Source organism: Micromys minutus, assembly GCF_963924665.1.
Source record: "Micromys minutus genome assembly, chromosome: 3".
In the NCBI taxonomy this organism is placed as follows: Eukaryota; Metazoa; Chordata; class Mammalia; order Rodentia; family Muridae; genus Micromys; species Micromys minutus.
In genome coordinates, this window is record NC_137972.1 from 66,793,601 (window position 1) to 66,812,788 (window position 19,188).

General features: G+C 46.3%; 1 protein-coding gene across 1 annotated transcript in view; it reads right to left on the minus strand.

Annotated features, from left to right (window-relative positions):
- Window positions 1-18,517, minus strand: part of ENTREP2 (endosomal transmembrane epsin interactor 2) — a gene marked incomplete at both ends in the record, with an annotated part of 385,859 nt that extends 367,342 nt beyond the window's left edge. The window contains one exon of the mRNA XM_080914208.1: window positions 18,299-18,517. Coding sequence (XP_080770334.1) covers window positions 18,299-18,517 — 219 coding nt within the window. The remainder of the gene's footprint in view (window positions 1-18,298) is intronic.
- Between the last annotated feature and the right edge of the window lie 671 nt (window positions 18,518-19,188).

Consider the following 19,188-nt stretch of genomic DNA (forward strand, 5'->3'; position numbering starts at 1 on the left):
GAGAGGACCACATTTACTCAGTCAGGTAACATTGTACCTGGAGTTCTCCATGCTAATGAAGTATCTAAATAGCATTGAGCATTCAGTTCATGACCTTCCCTTTATGGGGATTCTCACACCCTTACCCCAGGAGGTATATAATCCCTGGGTCACCCCAAATAAATTGTATGTGTCCACATCCACCTCTAATAAATAAAGCAATATGAACAAGCAAGGATTGTCTCAGAGAAGTGCTTCATTAAGATTGCCACAGGAAAGGCCTTCACCTAGAGTGGAAACCACGGCCTTCATCTGATGCCCCAAAGGAAAACAGACTGTGGAGACCCCTTTTGGGACTTTGCTCTGCCTTCTCCAGGCCAGTGTGATGGTGGTTTCTGAACACCCCTGGCAGAGAGGCAGAATGCAGTAGAACACATTTCTTGTTGAAAATGGATGTGATATACATTCAGTCAGTTTGTGTCTTTGGATTGTAGAACTGAGGCCATCGAAGTGATTATTGAAATGTTTCTGTTAAGCTTGATCATTGTGTGATGGGGAGGTTTCTGTTTTAATTTTTGTTTGTTTTGTTTTGATGTTGGTGTTCTCAGTGGTACTTTGTTTTAATAATTACGGCTTCATATTTGTTTTCTGCAGATTTGGTTTTTTGACTTTTTTTGTTTAAGGCTGTTCGTTTTGTGGAGTTTTTCTTTCTACTTCAACTACAACAGATAATGTTGATGGCCATATTAGTCTAGAGTGGCCTTCATGGCTAAGACTTGGAATGATGGATTGCTCCAGGCTCTTATGGCTTCCAACCTTCAAACTGAGAAATCAGCCATTGTTAATGAGGGGGTTTCACCTTTACATGTAACTTGTGCTTTTTTCTCTTACAGCTTTCAGTATATTTTCTTGGCTTTGTATACTTAATGTTTTAGCTATGACACACTGGGGATTTTCTTTTGCAGTGTTGTCTATTTGGTGTGTTGTGTGGCTTTTGTACCTGTATGATGTGTATTGGCTTAGCTTGGAGAAGTTTTTGACTATGATCTTCTTCCTCAGCCCTACTTGTATTTTGAAGACTAAGTCTTTTATGATGTCCCACATTTCCTACTTGTTCCTTTCCTACGGTTTAATTTTTTTATCCTCCTTGTTTATTTGTTATAGATCCTCTACTTAATCTTGGGGTTCTGATGTCCTATCTTCTGCTTAATTCATTCTACTTGTAATACTTCCTTTTAAACTTCCTAGTTAGATGTTGGGTTTACTTGTTTTGTTTTGTTTGTCTTTCAGTTCCATCTTGTTTCCTCTTCACTGTTTCCATCACCACTGAGTTCCACTTCCAAGTCCCGGACTGTCTACGTCACGTCCATCAGCCTTGTGTCTGTTTCCTTGACCACCACTTGGACATTCACTCTCCCCAAGTTCTTTCCTTTTGTTTCATTGAGATGTTCCTTTGTGTCTTCTTAAACCTTCTTGAGTTCTGTGTTGACTGACGTTCGTGATTGTTCTTGAAAGTCTGTGTCCTTGGCTTCATCTAGGAATTCTCATTGGCAAAAACGTCTATGGGACTAGCAGGCTCTGGAGAGGATGTGTGGCTTGGTCTTTCATATTGTTTGTATTTCTGTGATGAGATCTGGACATGTAGACTTGTTAGTTCTGTGTCTGATATGGAGAGAGTGGGTTGAGGCAGAAAAGAGGATGTGAAGGCACATTGGACCATGGGGCTGGCAATGGTGGGATGAAGTCAGGTAGGCAGAGGGGTGTAGGCTGATGTGTGGATGTGAATTCTGGTACAAGTCTAGAGCATGGTGGTAGATCTGACTAGGCAGAGAGGTTGAATGTGGCTTGAGAGTAGAAGGTCAGAAGCAGTTGGGTCTAGTCTGGGAGGACTAGAGATTGGTTGTGGTACAGGCAGGGGTGGCCAGACTAGGCAGAAACACTGGTGTGTGACCCAGGCAAGATCGTGTGGCTTGAGGAGAATGGGAAAAGGGAGGGTCAGTGGACTCACCAGGCTAGACCCTGAAAAAGGAGGTTTAATCTATCTTCAACATGTACCACACAATATGGAAACTCCAGATATTATTCTTGTACATACAGTTCATGAGAAATTTTAGAACTAGAGATGTTGAGCCGAGGCCCACAAATTCTAACACTTGCCTCATTGCCCTGCTTGATTGACACATAGTGTTTCTAAGTGTTGGCTATTCATCTGCTTATGCACAGCCTGTGGTTGCTTTCTCATTGCAACAGCAGAGTTAATAGTTGCCACTGAATTCCCCACAACCTACAAAGCCTAAAGTATTTACTATCCTGCACAGAAGAAGGCTTAGCATGTCCCACCCATGAGATACCTTATGGCTCCTACAATAGGATGAAGAGTGTAGCAGGTCAGAGTCTCTGCTGATGGCTGTTTACCTGTCTGCTGTCTGCTGTGTGGACCTAGTAGAAGGCTCCTTCTCTTTCTTCCTACTTCCCGTACCTTTTCCTTCCATCACGGGTCTTACGAATAAAACCATTTTCAACCCTTCTCTATCTTTGCTCTCAATATACAAAGGAAACTTTCTGTAACAATATTCTCTTTTTTGCCTTGTAAAAAATCCTGTTTTTTCATGGCAATTGTCTCTCTAGAGACTCAAGAAAGTTAGCTTTGGGATTCAAGGCAGAGTAATGAGTTCTTTGTTCTAGATAGACGCTGCCCCTCTCCCAAAGCAACAACCAGCCGCCCTTATTTTGCTGGCACAACACGCAGTAACATGCTTCCCAGGAAGAATAAAAAAATGGGTCAATTCAAATTTTCAGAAATATTATTACCCTTCCGATAACTATAATAAGGGCTAAAAAGTTTCCATCGAGCAGCAGGAGCTGAGACACAGAGTGCACAGGAAAACTGGGGCCGTGCTTGAGGGGCAGACACTGGAATCAGAAGCTGTTAACCAGCCCTAGACTGTAGCCACTCCCAAGAGATCTGCTTCCGTGGAACAGGAGACAAGGAAGACAGATGACTATCAGAATGAAAGTTAGCATCGCTTGTGCATAGAGGTAGAAGAGGGGAGAGGCTCATCCCACACCTTGAGAGACTTTGGAGGGGGACAATGACAGTGTCCATAAGTCTGTTTGGATGGCAGGTATTAAAGTATATATGTGCCCTCACACCCCTGGTCCTAAAGTCACTAATGAGTGGTCCCGAAGCCAAATGAATAATCCTTCAACAAGAAAAATGAACCTTCTGTCTCCAAAGTCAGAGATCACCCCAGAGAGCAGGTTCTTCAGCTTATCAGAATACTGTTTCAAAAGAGCAGCTCACGATACCCAGCCCAAGCACCCTCGGGCAAAGCCTGCCAGCTCATGACTCCTAGGCACACCCAGACAGGACTAATCCAGGCCTTCGTTCAATGCAGAAAACAAGCAGGTAAAGAAAGCATGCCCACCTGGCTTCTCAAACCCTATAGACATCAAAGGAGAATCAAGAACCATGGAGCCATCAAAGAAAAACAGAGTCACAAAAGTCCCAGAAAAAAAAAAAAAAAAACGAGCAAACAAAAATTATCCCTGATGCAAACAAGAAATGCATTACCCTCGACTCCAATTAAGACTATCAAAAAGAAATGAACAAAGAACATGGACAGAAAGTTATGCAAATATTAAGAAAATTAACATAAAATACGAAAGAGAACAAGAAAGTACCTATGACTATTGTCCTGGTTTGCTTTCTGTTCCCATGAGAAAAGGTAGACCAAAACCAACTCAGGGAGGGAAGGGTTCTAGTCCATCATCCATGGACAAGGCTTGCTTACAGGATGGCTCCTCATGGCTTGCTCAGCTGACCATCTTACACAACCCAGAACCACCACCCACAATGGGCTCAGCCTTCCCACATCAATCACTAATCAAGAAGCTATCACACAGATAAGCCCACAAGTCAATCTGATGGAGTCAGTTTCTCAACTGAAGCTGTCACTTCCCAGATGACTCTAGTTTGTGCAAGTGACAAACATTATACAGAACAATTACTCTCTGAAGAGCAGATGGCTCACCTAGTCTCTGCTATCCCCAACCACCACCTTGTATGAGCCTCGAATAACACAGTCACCATCTTCAGCTAAGCCAGAAAGATGTGCCAGTCAGCAATCCTTGTCAGCCTCTGCCATGGAGGATCTAAGACAACCCAGAGGGCAGCCCACAGCGACTGCCAGATGTGTGCAGAAATGTCTGGTGTAGTAGTTGACACCTGTTTCTTATTTGTCGTTGCCTGAATTGGTCAAGAAGCCTGTGTTTCACTACATATCCACTACATCTCCTTCTCTGATGAGCCTGCTGCTCCCAGAAAGGGCCCTGAGAGCCTCACATGGGTGGGCGGGAGCCCTGAAGACTTCCTGTGCTTCTTCCCCACTACCCCATGGCCCTCTGGTAAAGTTCTGAACAACCATAGACACACTGTCTAGCCGCTGTGTCTTGTGACTTTCCTGGAGGACATGAGGCACCAAAGAAACAAGCCCACCCAAATCTATGCCAGGGAATCCGGTGAGCTCACTGGAATCATGTGCAGGAATGCGGGTTGCTCACAGAAGCTTGGTGACTCAGAAGCAGCTGCACTACCCAAAAGCATACTCCAGTGTGGGTGACAGAAAGCAGCATCTCTGGTTGTCCCTGCACAGCTGGCAGGCAAGCCCACGCAAGTCTCCTCCTCTTCCTGGCAACTGTTTGCTGCCTATGAAACCTCACAGGGGAGCCTAGAAAGTCTCCTGGGCTTTCTGAGCACCTCTCCACCCTCCAGGAGGATGTGCTTCAGTTTGGAGGAAGGGCGGCCACCAATCAGGAGTCTTTCCACCATTCACCCTGCTGTCTCTGATACTGAGACCGTTGACGATTTCAATAGATGGTCCAGAAGATGGATCTGAGCAATTGTCCCAGATTGAAAAGCGAAAGGACAAAGAACTGAAAACTAGGGGAGAGAAATGAAGAAAAACCTACACGGAGGTCAGGTACTCAGCTGGAGTTCCCTTCAAAAGAACAGAAACTAAACTGGTTAGAAAACTGGCCATGTAACAAAGCCCTCAGCACCAAAGAAGAGACTGAGTGAGTGCCTACGGCCTCCTGAAAATGTGGGGACATGTGAGGACCCCAGACAGGAAAAACAGGTTGGACGACCAACCATAGGTCAGTGGCATGTGGGGTTAGATGTGAAGTCGATGATGGGGGACACCAATGAGGAAGAATGAAGTCTGAAAAGACTGACATTGGAGCAAATGAGAGCAAACGGGGGCTCGGTGTTCTGGGGTTTTTTGGTTTTTTGGTTTTTTGTTTTGTTTTGTTTTGTTTTGTTTGCATTTCTGCTTGTGCCTCCAAATGTTAATGGCCGTGAACATACATTAAAGTCAGAATTGTGATCATCGCCATGTCTTTAATATATCCAGTAGCCTCCACTTTGCTTTCTGGGCTCTGGACTCTCATACCATCCACCCTGTCCTGCCAGAGTAGGAATCGATCTTCTAACCAGTGTATCCACACTGTCGGCTCTGTGGCCATCTAGCTACTAAGCTATCTGTAGCTCCACATCAGAAGTTGTGGCATCAAGCATTTGTACTAAGGTAGCCATTAAATTTACTTAATAGCTACTCCAACACACAAGAGTAGTCATGCAGGGGGCTCAGATGTAGCAGAAAGAGGAAAGTGCTTCCCTGTGTAAACAATGGAAAAGTCTCCATCTAGTAAGAAGAAAATGTATGCGCTAAGGCTGCTACGATGGAGAGTAAGAACAGATCTTCTATTCATGAAATTGAAAAGGAAACATTTAATGCCAGTTTGATGTTAGATCTCAGACTGCCAAAGTTATGCTTATGGTGCTAAGGAAGTACAAAGAAACACACAGTCTGCAAAAGGCTGGACTGTAGCCAAACTCTTGACATCTCTTGGGAGTCTTGGGCAGTATCCTCCATGGGTAAGGCAGGGCTGACTACAGCACTTCCAGTGCCACAGAGCACATGGTACCAGGTTCGCTCTCCACAGTTGAGCACCGTTGGCTCCTTCATCCCTTAAGCTCTGATTCCATCCCTGTCACTGATGAAACCCATGCATCATCTGGGCTACGAGGAAGAACCCTGAGTATGGCTCTCGACATCACTGGGCACTAAGGCTATTCTGGGACTTCTCTATGGTTGTGGTTGATTGATTGGTTATTGATGATAGAATGACACACCCATAGTAATAAAATAATAGTGTGTGTAATTATGTATATATGCATGCAGGCATGTATTTATATGTGTGTATGCATGTATTTGTATGGATGTGTGTTTGTACGCATGTATGTATTCAAATGTACATGCATCTATGAGTATTTGTATGTATGTGTTTGCATGTGTATGTATTTATGCATGTACATACTTATATGTATGTGTATTAAGCATGTATTTAGATACAATATGTATCTGTATGTATGTATACATGTGTATAAATCACAAAGAACATGAAAACCTTGAGCACTAACTGTATACTACATATCATAACAGACTGGCTGCTCTGTCAATCTATGGTATTTCTTAAGTATTCTTTCCTCCTGTTTGAAGAACCAATATTACTGTGTCCCGTACCCTCTAATGGCACCAATGGTGCAGGAAACCCAGAAGAGGGGATCTATTGACACCAAGTCTACATTGGATGTGGCAAGTGTAAAATAAATAACTCTGTTTCTGCTAAGATGAGGTCAAAAAAATCAGTTTCTATAGAGATACTGTCTTTGTGAGTGGCTAAAAATAAATCTAAGGTGTAACTAGAATACAATGGTTTGTTAAATCAGAAGATGTGGTAAGTTTGTGTTCATCAAGTCCAAGCTGCTTGTCAACATGTTAAATAGGTACAATTATTAGATTCCTTCCAATTGTGCTGGGCTCCAAAACCACCATGTATGTTCAGTGGGAGCCACCACAGCTGTCCTTTGATATCTATGGCTGCTGTGGTTGTTACATTGTGACTGTGACTGTCCCTCTGTGCCCGAAGGGGCTGCTTCCAGGACTCCACTCCCCAACAGGCACCGACATCTACGAATACTCAAGTCTTTTATATAAAACTGTATGTCTAGGGAGTCATTCAGTAGGAATACTTTCTGCACATCTACAGACCTGAGTTTGGATCCCCAGCACCCACAGTAAAGAGCTGGATGTGGCCATACGCACTTCTGCAACCCCAATACTGTACGTAATAAAGACACACGATCCTTTGCTAGCTTCCAGCCTAGTTTTGGGTTCAGTGAGAGACCTCGGCCTCAAAGGCAGAAAACGATGGACAGTGTGTCTTCTCAGGCATGTTCTGGAAACACACACACACACACACACACACAGTGGGGGGATTGGAATGTCAGTCCTGGCACGCAGCCTACACATGTCCTCCCATGTACTTTAAATTGCACCTGGAAGGCATGCGATGCTTAATGTAACAAAACATCACATAGGCAGTTGCTCCCTGCACAATTCAGGGAGTGACTCAAATCCCCACACATTTAGCACAGATGCAGGTTTTGTCTGAGTATCTTTGGGCTTCAGTAAGAACCACAGATGCAGACCCCAAACATACAAATGACTCACTCTGACTGATCTCATTAGAGGTGACAAGCCTGAACTAATCTTATAATTAGATGATGGCCAGGTTTATTTTTCAAATAAAAGTTTACTGTCTCATCGTGTTTCAATTTTTTTTTCTCCTAGAAATCAGCTTAGGTTTTAAGGATTCATTTCAGGGCAATTAAGTTTCATGTCTATCTGAAATATATTATTTGGGCTGAGGAGATAGCTTAAAAGTTCAGGGCACTGACTGCTCTTGCAGAGGACTTGGGTTCAGTTCCCAGTACCCACACAATGGCTCACAACCCATGGACACCAACAATGGACATTTCACGTACAGATATAAAGGCAAATAGTTGCACAAAAATAATAATAAAAATGTAAAGTTTAGGTCTGTTAGGGTAGATTCAGGTGTTTTAAAGATCACGTCTGAAATGTAAAGAAAACGCAGGTGCAGTGGCGTATCTGAGGAGGCCAAACACTCAGAAGTAGAAGCAGTAGGACCAGAAGCACAAACAAACCAGTTAGCTGCATAGCAACTGCAAAGGTTGCCGTATTATAAGAGACCCTGATACACACACACACACACACACACACATGCACACGCACACATATATACACACAATATGCACACACATACACACAACATGCACACACTTATACACACATACAAACACATGCACATATCACACAAATATGCATACACATATACACATACACACATATGAACACATACACACATGCACACACACATACACACATACACACACTGAGGTGTAGAAGGAGGAAGGGAGAAAAAGAGAGAAGCTTTGTTGATACAATGAAGTGCTTTATTTATACTTACTGTCTCCCAGTATCTCAAACACACACACACATACATACACACACATGCACACATATACACATACATATGCACATATACACATACATATACACATATACACATACGTATGCACACATGTGCACACATATACACATACACATATGTACATGCACATATACATACATAAGCACACACACTCATACACACACTGAGGGATGGAAGAAGGGAGGGAAAGAGACAAAAGCTCCGCTGATACAATGAAGTGCTTTATTTATACTCACTTTCCCCCAGTATCACACACACGCACACACATACATACACCTAAGAATGCCAGTATTTTACACACCTGATTCCTCCAGGCTCACTTCCTAAATCACTGTCTGTCCCATAAGTAAAATATGATCCCTCTCAGCCACAATGAGGAAGAGGAACCAAGCAGGTCATCGCAACAAGAAGCCGCCATCTTAAATGTGACTCAAAATTGAGACGAGGTTCATATGCACAAACCCTCAAGTACGAGTTCTGGTGCCCAGTCTATGCTGGGACAGCAGCTAGTGATGAGACACACACAGGAAGCTGACTACAGGAGCTCTAAGAAGTGCTTACCACAACACACCCGCAGGGAACTGTCTTCCGATGGATTTGTTAATTAGTTTGATTGTAAGACAATCATCACAGGAGATATAGGAAAACATTACGTTGCCACCTTAAGTATGTGTTATTTTTTTTTTAATTGGTTGAGTGTCACTCAATAAGGCAGAGGGAAAAAGGTTGACTAAAATACCTAAATGCAGGAATAGAACTGAGGTAGGTCTGACAGACTGAGAAGACAGGCGTATAAATCCCATTCTCAACTTGTCAAGTCTCTACGCAGGAAGTCCAGGACACAGGAGGGTACATAGTCAGAGTCCCCAGGAGAGCAAACAGAACTCATTACAGCCACCAGAGACTATAGCTTGAATGTTCAGTGATCCCCAAAGACCCATGTCCTGCAACCTTGTTCCCAGGGGTAGCACAACTCAGGGGTAATAGGACCCTTTAGGGGCTGAGGCCTAGTGAGAGATCTCCAGGTCACTGGAAGATCATGCTCTTACAAAGAACAAAATCACACACACACACACACACACACACACACACACACACACACACACACCAGATGAGTATTCTTACTTTACTACATGTTTTCCATGATGTGTTTCCTCACAGTAGGCCTATCAGCAGCAGGGCCAACCAACCATTGACCAAAACCTATATAAACAAGAGGCAAAATATTTCTTCCACTTTATATGATTATCTCAAGGCACTTAAGGCTTTGTTTGTCTGTCTGTTTGTCAGGGACATGTATGGGCATGTATGTTACAGTATACATGGGCAAGTCAGGGGACAGCCTATAGGCACTGGTCCTCTCCTTCTACTTTGTGGGTCTCAGGGATCTCAAGTAAGCCTCCAAGCTCAGCAGCAAGTGCCTTTACCATCTCATCACTACCCAGAGCGTTTTTCAGAAGTAAATGAAGCATCTAAAGAGCCTAAGGGGGTCCCCCGTATATCCAGATGATAGCCTCAACGGTGGCAACCCAAGGGGTGCCAAGAAGGGTTAGGGTTCTAGAGCAGTGGTTCTCAACCTTCCTACTGCTGTAACCCTTTAACACAGTTCCTCATGTTGTGGGGACCACCCCCCACCAGAAAATGATTTCATTGCTACTTCGGAACTGTTTTGCTGCTGTTACAAACTTTAATGTAAATGTTATCTGATGTGCGGATCCCTTTGGGGGTTGCAACCTCCAGGTTGAGGACCGCCATTCCAGCAGCTGAGAGGAAGCTGTGTCGACATCTTTCTTTCTAGGACCGTCCCACCAAAGACCCTCTGCAGTGGGAAAAGCTCACACAAGATCAGCGAGCATGCAAAGCATACCTGCAGAGCTTGTATGAAGCCATCATAGAAAAAGCAAAATCTACTACAGGCTTCAGTTTGCTCCCGCTACTCTGATAAAGCCCAAAATGGTGCTGGACCTCTTCAAAGTTCCCAATCACAGACACCCAGCAGAACCTGAGATACAGGACACAACATTCTCCTTATATAATCGAACTATACAGACCAGAGGCTGCTCCAAGTCTGCTTCCCTTGGAAGAAACTTTTAGGATGGATGAACAAGCAGAGGTCTCCTCCTGTGGGCTGTAGGTCTGAAGATGGTGATGACCACAGAGAGAGAGAGAGAGAGAGAGAGAGAGAGAGAGAGAATGCAGTTGTCTGATGAAAGTGGAATGGAGTCTGCAGGTTGGGCAGAAAGGTTGTTTCAGTGTTGTTTTCTTAATCCAGAGAGGTCCGCACTAGCCAGACAGCAACCTTTCGTGGAGAAAATACACTGAACCTGGCAGGCATGTTGTCCTGTTGAGCTGGCAAGCTGGCTCCCAAAACGTTAGAGAAAGGCAAACAGGGCAAATGATGCCATGTTTGCTTTTTATAGAGAAAGCATCGTAGTTGGGCACGGTCTCCGGTTCTACTCTGCTACCTGGAGGGGTTGGCAGTCGTTTCAAAATTTTCCCAACCCGTCTTGTTCTAGTGACCCAACTCTCTTGAGTCCCCAGCACGGAAAGGGGCCATGGCATTCCAAGATGGCCACAGGTGCGTAGGATGTCCGCTGCACAGCGCAACGAACCCTGGTCTTGAAAGCTTTCTTACAGCCTCATCTCTATTCCTTCTGCCTCCTGTTGACTTTCCTGTCTGCACCCTGGATGCTCTCAAGGATTTTTTTTTTAATTTCAGGAAAATTCTTTCTTGCATACAGTTCTAAGGATTTAGTCACCCAGTGCTTGGTTTCTCTTCCCTGCAGCGGATCACCGCGAGTTCGTCCCATTTGCCTGTCTTCTGTGTTCTTATTTTTCTACTTCATCCCATCTTTATCTTCAGGTGTGTTCTCCCTCTTCATCCTCATTCAGTCATTTCTAATTTCATTTTCTTCCGAACCCCTGCTGTCTCGTTCCTTTTCTTCCCTGTGTGTATTTTTGTGACCCTCTTGATGTCTGACTGGTATGGCTCCTGCAATGCTGCTAGCACATACTGAAATATCACGTTTTAATCTCCCGACATGTGTGCAGCGTGAGTACACGATTGTGTGTGTACAAATGCGCATGCACATGTGTGCATCCATCCAGAGACTATAGGTTGACCTTAGGTGGCTTCCTCAGCTCCTCTCCATATCATTTTTTGAAACAGGGTTTGTCACTGAACATAGATGTCCCTAATTCAGCCAGGCATCTGGCCCAGCAAACTCCTGAGATCCACATGTCTGGGCCCCACCAACGCTGGTGTGATAATTACCACCACCACAGCCAGATTTCTCCTCGCTGGCGCTGTGGATCTGAACCTAAGTTCTCATATTTGCATGGCCTGTACTTGATCAACCCGGTCATCCCCCAGCTCCAACCTTTCCTTCTTGTAAGGTAATTTACCTCAGGCGTTCTGTTATCGTAACAGAAAAGGTGACATGGCGGTTTCTGAGATATATTTTTGGTAGATCCTTCTCCTCACCTCCACCCATCTGAGCCTCCACTTTCTTACCATAGGTGTTCCTGTCCTGTTCAAGTCACTATACATTTCTAGTCGTGTTTCCCAGAGGAGGCTTTCTGGACTTACTGTGTCTCTAAGGTTTGGCAAGGTGGTCTACTGGTCTCAACTACATAAAAAACCCTGAGGGTCTTTTCAGCTTTACCATTTGCTCTGGAAAGTGCCCACCACCGTACTTTTAGGAGCAAGTAACTCGTGGTGGTCCTGATGCTGCCAGTATATGGCTTCATCCATCTAGGCCTGGAGCTCCCAGGAGCAGCACATCCTCTCTGCTGAGATGTCATCCTTCAGCACATCCTTCTGTGACCTAATATTCAGTGGAAGTCTAGGAAAAGAGTAAAGAACAACTCTATAATGAAGACCAGGTCACCATAGGATCTTTCTGGAAATGCTCTCGATGGACAGATTAATGTAGAGACACAGCACAGTCCTGAGCTTCCAAAACCAACCCTAAGTCAGCCTTGGGAAACAGCGAGTGTTTGTCACTGATACAGAAGGGCATACATGGCGACTCTGAAGCGGGAAAATGGTGCAGACAGACTTACCAGCTAACAGAACTCACTGTGGGACCTACATGCTCAAGACAAGACGTTGCACTAGAACTGTGGGCCGGTGGCACACTGCCTGCCTGCCTAGCACTTGTACATATACAAGGTGGGGGAACCGGCCCCCAACACCTGAAGGAGGGAGGAGAATACGTGACCGTAAAATAGACGAGGGAACAGAACTGAATAGAATCCAAAACAGGACTTGCTTACAGAGGAACTCTGAAGGCAAACAAAGTGAGCTTTCTCAATGCAGTATTGTTTTAAATGCTGGGTGAGTAAAGACATGGATATAAAAATTAAACTTCGTGGCTGTAAGCATAGGCTCACTGAGCAGGCTTGAGGATCTGAGTTCACCTCCAGCACCCGTGTCCAAAGTCAGGCAGAGCGGTGCAAGCTCTTAAGCCCCACACTGAGGAGGCAGAGACAGATCCATAACCTAATCAGAGAGTCCCACAGAGAGGCTCTGCCTCAAAACACAAGGCAGCAATCACCTATGGAGGAATAACACCCAGGGTTGTCCTCTGGCCTTCGTGTGTGTGTGTGTGTGTGTGTGTGTGTGTGTGTGTACAAATAAAATAAAAGATAAAATCTGAATTAGATGAATATGTAAAAATAAACTTCTCACAAGGGAAATCTGTCTGGGTAACCTTTGTAATGACAACTAAGGTTAAAAGATGCAGAAACTCAGAACATGAAAAGGAACATATTACTGCAGACATCTTATTGCAGAAGACAGCAGGAATCGAGCCCAGGGAGGAGGTATTTGCAACACATAATAAAGTGGCCATGAAAATTCCCATCAAATGAAAGGAAACAGATGTCAATCAATCTTCTTCTATCAGATTAATGGAAGCCTTCAAGGTTGCTAATATCCTATGTCTCAAGAGTGGGGAAAGTCAGCTCCTTATGCTAAGCTCCTGGGGATGAGAATGACTTTCCCACAACTAATGTAACAACACCTAAAACCATTCCAAACAGAACAGCCTTTGACTCCCAGCAAGTCCCCTCTAGGAGCTCACTCTCAGAAGCAGGCGCTGACATCTAAGGTAAGCAGCATCAGACACACAGAACCTGCGTCACCAGGGAGTTCCCAGCAGCAGAGAGACAGAACCAACCGTAATAATCATATACCCACTGAAAGAAGAAGGGATTCAAACTTGTCACCAGCTATGGGCAAGAGACACAGCACATTTCAAAAGGAGGTACAGAGCAAAGTGTGGGTAGTAGACTCCCATTTTTATACTCTTAAAGGGAAAGGAAGCATTTCACATCTAAGACTGGCATACCTATGATGGAGAAGTTGTGGAGGGACATTAGACACCACTGGTGATGTCAGCTACGTATGGACGGAGCAGTGGTGGGAAAAGAAAGTGCGTGCTTGTACATTTCCTGGGGTTTGGCTATGGCAACAATGACATACTGCTTCAGGAATATTTTTAGAATTCTAGCAGCATCGCTCTTAAAGGGAACACAAAGACGGAGCTTCCTTGCCGGCAGCGGCTGCACAAGTGATTCCAAATGCACTTATCCAGTGTCCTGGGCACCAGCAAAACTAGAAAGGGAAGAGTGAGTCTGTTCCACTCGAAAGTCAAGACCCTGCCCAGCTTGGTGCTCTTGTACCTGCAATCACTACAAAATATATGCTCACGGTTCCTACGTGGGGAGGTGACCTATCTACCGTCTCAGCCTAGGCAGGGAACTCTACGAGGGTGCTCCTCAGAATCAAGGCACCATGTGACTTCTGTTCACCACTGACTTCTGGTCACTGCTGCTCCACCTCACCAGCCTCCAACTTTGCCAAGCTCTGCCCATGCAGTGTAGAACTAGACCGTCCCCTAAAGGCCCGTGTGGTGAAGACTTAGTTCCCTGTGGCACTGCTCAAAGGAGGTGGAGCCTAATGGGAGGTCTTGAGGGGGCTAGGAGGGAACAGTGGAGCTCAGCCAGTTCCTCTTCCTTCCTCTCTTTGACTATTTGGTTCGAAGTTAGCAGGATATGCACTCCCACCACAATGCCGCCTTGACACACACTTTCCTGAAAGCAATAGGCCAGGTAGCCAAGGACTGAAACCTCCACATGGAAATCCTGTATGTATACACAGACACATATATATACACATACATGCAGAGATATATACACACATTTACACACATGCAAACACATATACACATATACAGATGGATATAAAAACACAGACACGTGTATATATATACACATATACACATAAACACATCCATGTACATACACATAAGTATATACATACACACACATATATATACATATATACATATTCAAACATACTTATACATACAGACATGCACACAGAGACACATACATATTCACACACCTGCACATATAGTAACACATACACATTCAAGCACGCACACCACACACAGACACATCTTGCACACACACATACAAATATATATATACACACACACGTATGAACAGACACACATATATGCACAGGCATTCATACATACACATGCAAACATATACACATATGCATATACATGAACACACATATATACACATCTCACACACAGACATACACACACACATACACAGAGAGACATCAGACAGACAGACACACACACACACACAGAACTTTTTAAAGTTTGCTTAATGTCCCCAGTGTAATGTGTCTTCAAATATCTTTAGAGCCTTCACCTTTCAGTCATGGTTAGGTTTTTTTCTAAGAAACGGAGGGTGGGGCTGCATTATCTCGGCAATTTCCTCACCACCAGGCTCCCTTCCGCCCTCTGCCACACAACAGTCATCTTCAGTTCTGAACCTGCTGTTTCTAAAGTGAGAGCAGCTAAGTTCAGAGCCACATCTTGACTTAGTGACTTTGGGGCAGTTACTGGTTTCTTCTTTCTTCTTCTCAGATCACTCACCATGAGTTTCCAGAACTGCTTGAGGACCAGGCCCCGAAAGGCTAGTGCAGCATTGCCCTGGCTAAGACAAGTGAGATACCTGATGGAAATTCAAAAAGAGGGAATTGGCCAAGGCTCTAAGCACCAGGAGGTACAGTCCACTAGGCTGCCAGCGAAATGGGCTATGGTCCATGTAGAAGGGATTGTCAGGTCCAGAACATAGTAAGTGCTCAATAAAGTAAGAGCTGTTTTTCTTCATATTACTTTTTCCTGAATAGAAGAATTGCTGATATAACAATTCTTTACCAGGTCTAAATCTCGGATGATCAAGAAGCTCAAGGCAGCAGTTAAGTACCCAGTCTCCTTCCAGAAGATTCATATAGCAGAGTCCAGCACTAAGCCCAGTGTGGGTCTCCATAAAAGCTGGCCATCTTGGTCACTTGTCTGAAAGACCTTTATAGTTAGGGCAAATAAATCCATTACCATGGGACACTGATCTCAGGAACCTCCAACACTAGAGGTTCAAATCCCTTCTACATCATACAATTTGCATATAACCCACACTGTTTTCCTGTGTGCTTTAAAATCATCTCTAGGCTGCCTAGAATAACTAATGCAATATAAATATCACACAAATGGTTGCCATAATTTATCGTTTGGGTATGAGCTGGCCAGGCAAACACTGTACATGTGTCTTTACAGATACAGGACTTCCTGGGCATTTTCAGTCTATGGCTGATTGAATCCTTGGCTACAGAAGCTGCTGATGCTGAGGGCAGGCTGTATGAGGAAGGTAAAGAACCATGTTACTCACAACCACATCAACGTGTGGACCCGTTCCAACTGGAGTTAATCATTCTTTCTGCGGGGCAGAGACGAAGTATGAAAACTGCCATACACTGTACTGAAAGAATTTAAAGGCTAGAGACGTAATGACTCAGTAGGAAAGCACATGCCTAGGATGTATGAAGATGTTCCATGCCCAGCACAGATAAAATAATTTACAAAACACTTGTAGCTGATTTAAGTATGAAGGTTAAAAAGAAGCCCGTGGGAATACAGATGGAGGGCCAAAGGAGGAGGTAAAATGTGTAAGCAAGCATTTGGTGCTGAGTTCATTGCTGTTCGCCAGAGACACAGGAGCCCACAGCCTAACACTGGGACAGGACTCAGAACTGTGGGAAACTAGAACTAACCACATATAGCTGTTGAAGACAACAGCATTTGAAACACAACCTGCATTGCTGTTTTACATATTTCACTAAACTCCCGAAACAAAATGTAGGGGATGTGTATGTTTTACCTAAATGTTTCTCTATGGTCTCTAATGTTTTATTTTTGAGGATATATATAAAAGACATAATCTCTCTTGCTCTCTCTCTCTCTCTCTCTCTCTCTCTCTCTCTCTCTCTCTGTGTGTGTGTGTGTGTGTGTGTGTGTGTGTGTGTATCACAGTTCTCTTCAAACACCCTAGGAAATCCAGCTAAGGCTCAGAGGAGGTGGGGGAGGCTCAGGAAAGAGCCAGGAAGCCTAGCTAATTCGCCAGTCTGCCACCTGTAGGCTGGTTCCAGCAGGCTGAAACTCAGTACTCACTAGACAGACATGAAAACAACGCATATTAAATAATGCTAAAAACCGAGCAACAGATGTGCGGAGACTATATATAGGGGCGGGTTTGGACCACGACTCCCTGGAGGCTGCCTCCCACCTTCCATCGATCTGAACACTGGGAGCTGTGACCACACATTCTGCCTTCCTATTCTGCTCTCCCAGATGAGTCCCCCACCCCTGTCTGAAATAAGCTTTGAAAATTAATACCCCCATTAGGATGAACAGCCACACCTGTATCGATCCGCGTTTTCAGGTTGGTTTTGCTAGGATCTCATTTTAAACCAGACAAATAACTTGCAAGAACAAAGGCCATTACTAAATAAATAAATAAATAAATAAATAAAAGCAATGAAGGGCTGAACTTTTTTTTTTAATTACAAAAGTTAAGAACAAACGGTGACCATGAATTACCAAGGCTTGTTTTGGGTCTATCTACGCGGAATTTAAACGCAGAACGTTCACTGGAAGCCTGTAATGTATTTGTGCACCATCGACCAAATGTAGTTACAGAAGTCAAGAGTTCTTGAAACAAGTGCCCATCTTTATAAATACCCGTGCCGCATTTATCTCCTATTCCCATACTTTATTAATATAGAATATCAGCAACTTTCATTAAAACGATACAAAATGACGTAAGAAAGAAAGAAAGAAAGAAAGAAAGAAAGAAAGAAAGAAAGAAAGAAAGAAAGAAAGGGAGAGAGAAAATAAATCATCTCGGACCAATGGCTTCTTTAATAAAGGATGATTTGAGGGTCAAAAACCTAAAAATCAGTCTGGAGTTCAAATAGCACCCCGGGCTCCGGATCGCCAGTAGGTCCAGCTGGACCGTTCTGGGCTTAAGAGGAAACAAGATGCCCCCGCGCCCGGGAAGTGAGTAGCCAGAGAGGGGCCAGTCGGTCCCCTCCACACTGACCCGCAGCCCCGCGCGCCCCCGGCGAGGACCGCAGTGAAGGGAGCCGCGCACAGCGGCTTCTGCACCGGGCTCGGGCGCCCCCGCGCCGCCTTGGTGACGGTCGCCCGCTGCTAGGGTCGGTCATAGGCGGTGAGCAGTGATCCGGACAGCTGTCCCAGGCAGGGACCAGCCACCAACTGCTACCCACCAGGTGGCGAAGGGAGGGCGCCTGGCTGTTTTCCCCTCCGAAAAGTAACTCCGGGCGCAGCGCGTTGGAGTGGCAGCGCGACGCACGGCGGTCCCCGGAGTTCCTCTGCCCGGACTTGGAAACTGCTCGCCTAGCAGCGGCTGCCAGAGCCTGGCGTCCGCCCCCCCCCCCCACTTGGCGCGGGCCGCGTCCCCGCCACTGCAGCTCCCGGTCCCAGCCCGCGCCGTGGCCGCCGCAGACACTCACCGAGAAGCCGGCCCAGAAAGGGCAGGAGTGGCGCACGCGGGCGGAGGTGGTGAGAGCCAGCGCCGCGAAGCTCACGGCCACGATGAGGCATCCGAGCGCCATCTGCGTGGCCCCGAGAGCCAGCACGATGCGGGAACGGCCCGGGCACTCACGCAGGCGGGACAGGCTGCGGGGCAGCGCGTGCGGGCGCGTGGTGCGGGGGCCGCCGGCCGGAGGCATCGCGTCCCGCAAGCTCTCTCCTCGCTGCGCTCCTCTCACCGAGGCGCCGGAGCAAGTTGCGCCGGCTGCAGGGACCGCCTCCCCGCGGGCAGCAGAGGCTGCGGCGCGCCGCCGACGCGAGCGACTCGGGCCGGGCGGAGAGCCGGGCGCCCGCAGCCCGCACCGGTGCCCGCGCCCATGCCACCGCCGCTGCGCAGGGCCCGCCGGCCGCGCTGCGCCCTCTCCCGCTCGCCCGCCCGGCCGCGCGCTCCCCTGGCCAGGCGCGGGCGCGAGCCGCCGTGCCGGGCGCGAGCCGCCGCGGGCTTCAGGAGCGAGCCTGGCCGCTGTGCGCAGGGGGCCCGGGAGGGAACCGGAGCCGAAGCAGGGACTGGGCGGGGAGCGGGGAGCCGGAGAGGTCGCAGGTGTGTCCTCCGCGTTGGCGCCTCCTCCCAGGCCGCGGCGGATACTGGAGAGCGAGCGCGGACGGAGTCTGGACACCCGCAAGGACAGCGGGCTCCGAGGAGAGCCTATGGCTATGGCGTGGGAGCCGGGTTGTGGGACCTGAGGTGCTGAGAGGGCTAAGAGCCCTCGGGTGTGGATTTCCTGTGCTGAGCCCCAGGCGTGGTAGCCTCCAGGTGATAAGCCTAGTGACCTTCATGCAGTTCCAGAATCACCATAGAAGCCACCTAGAA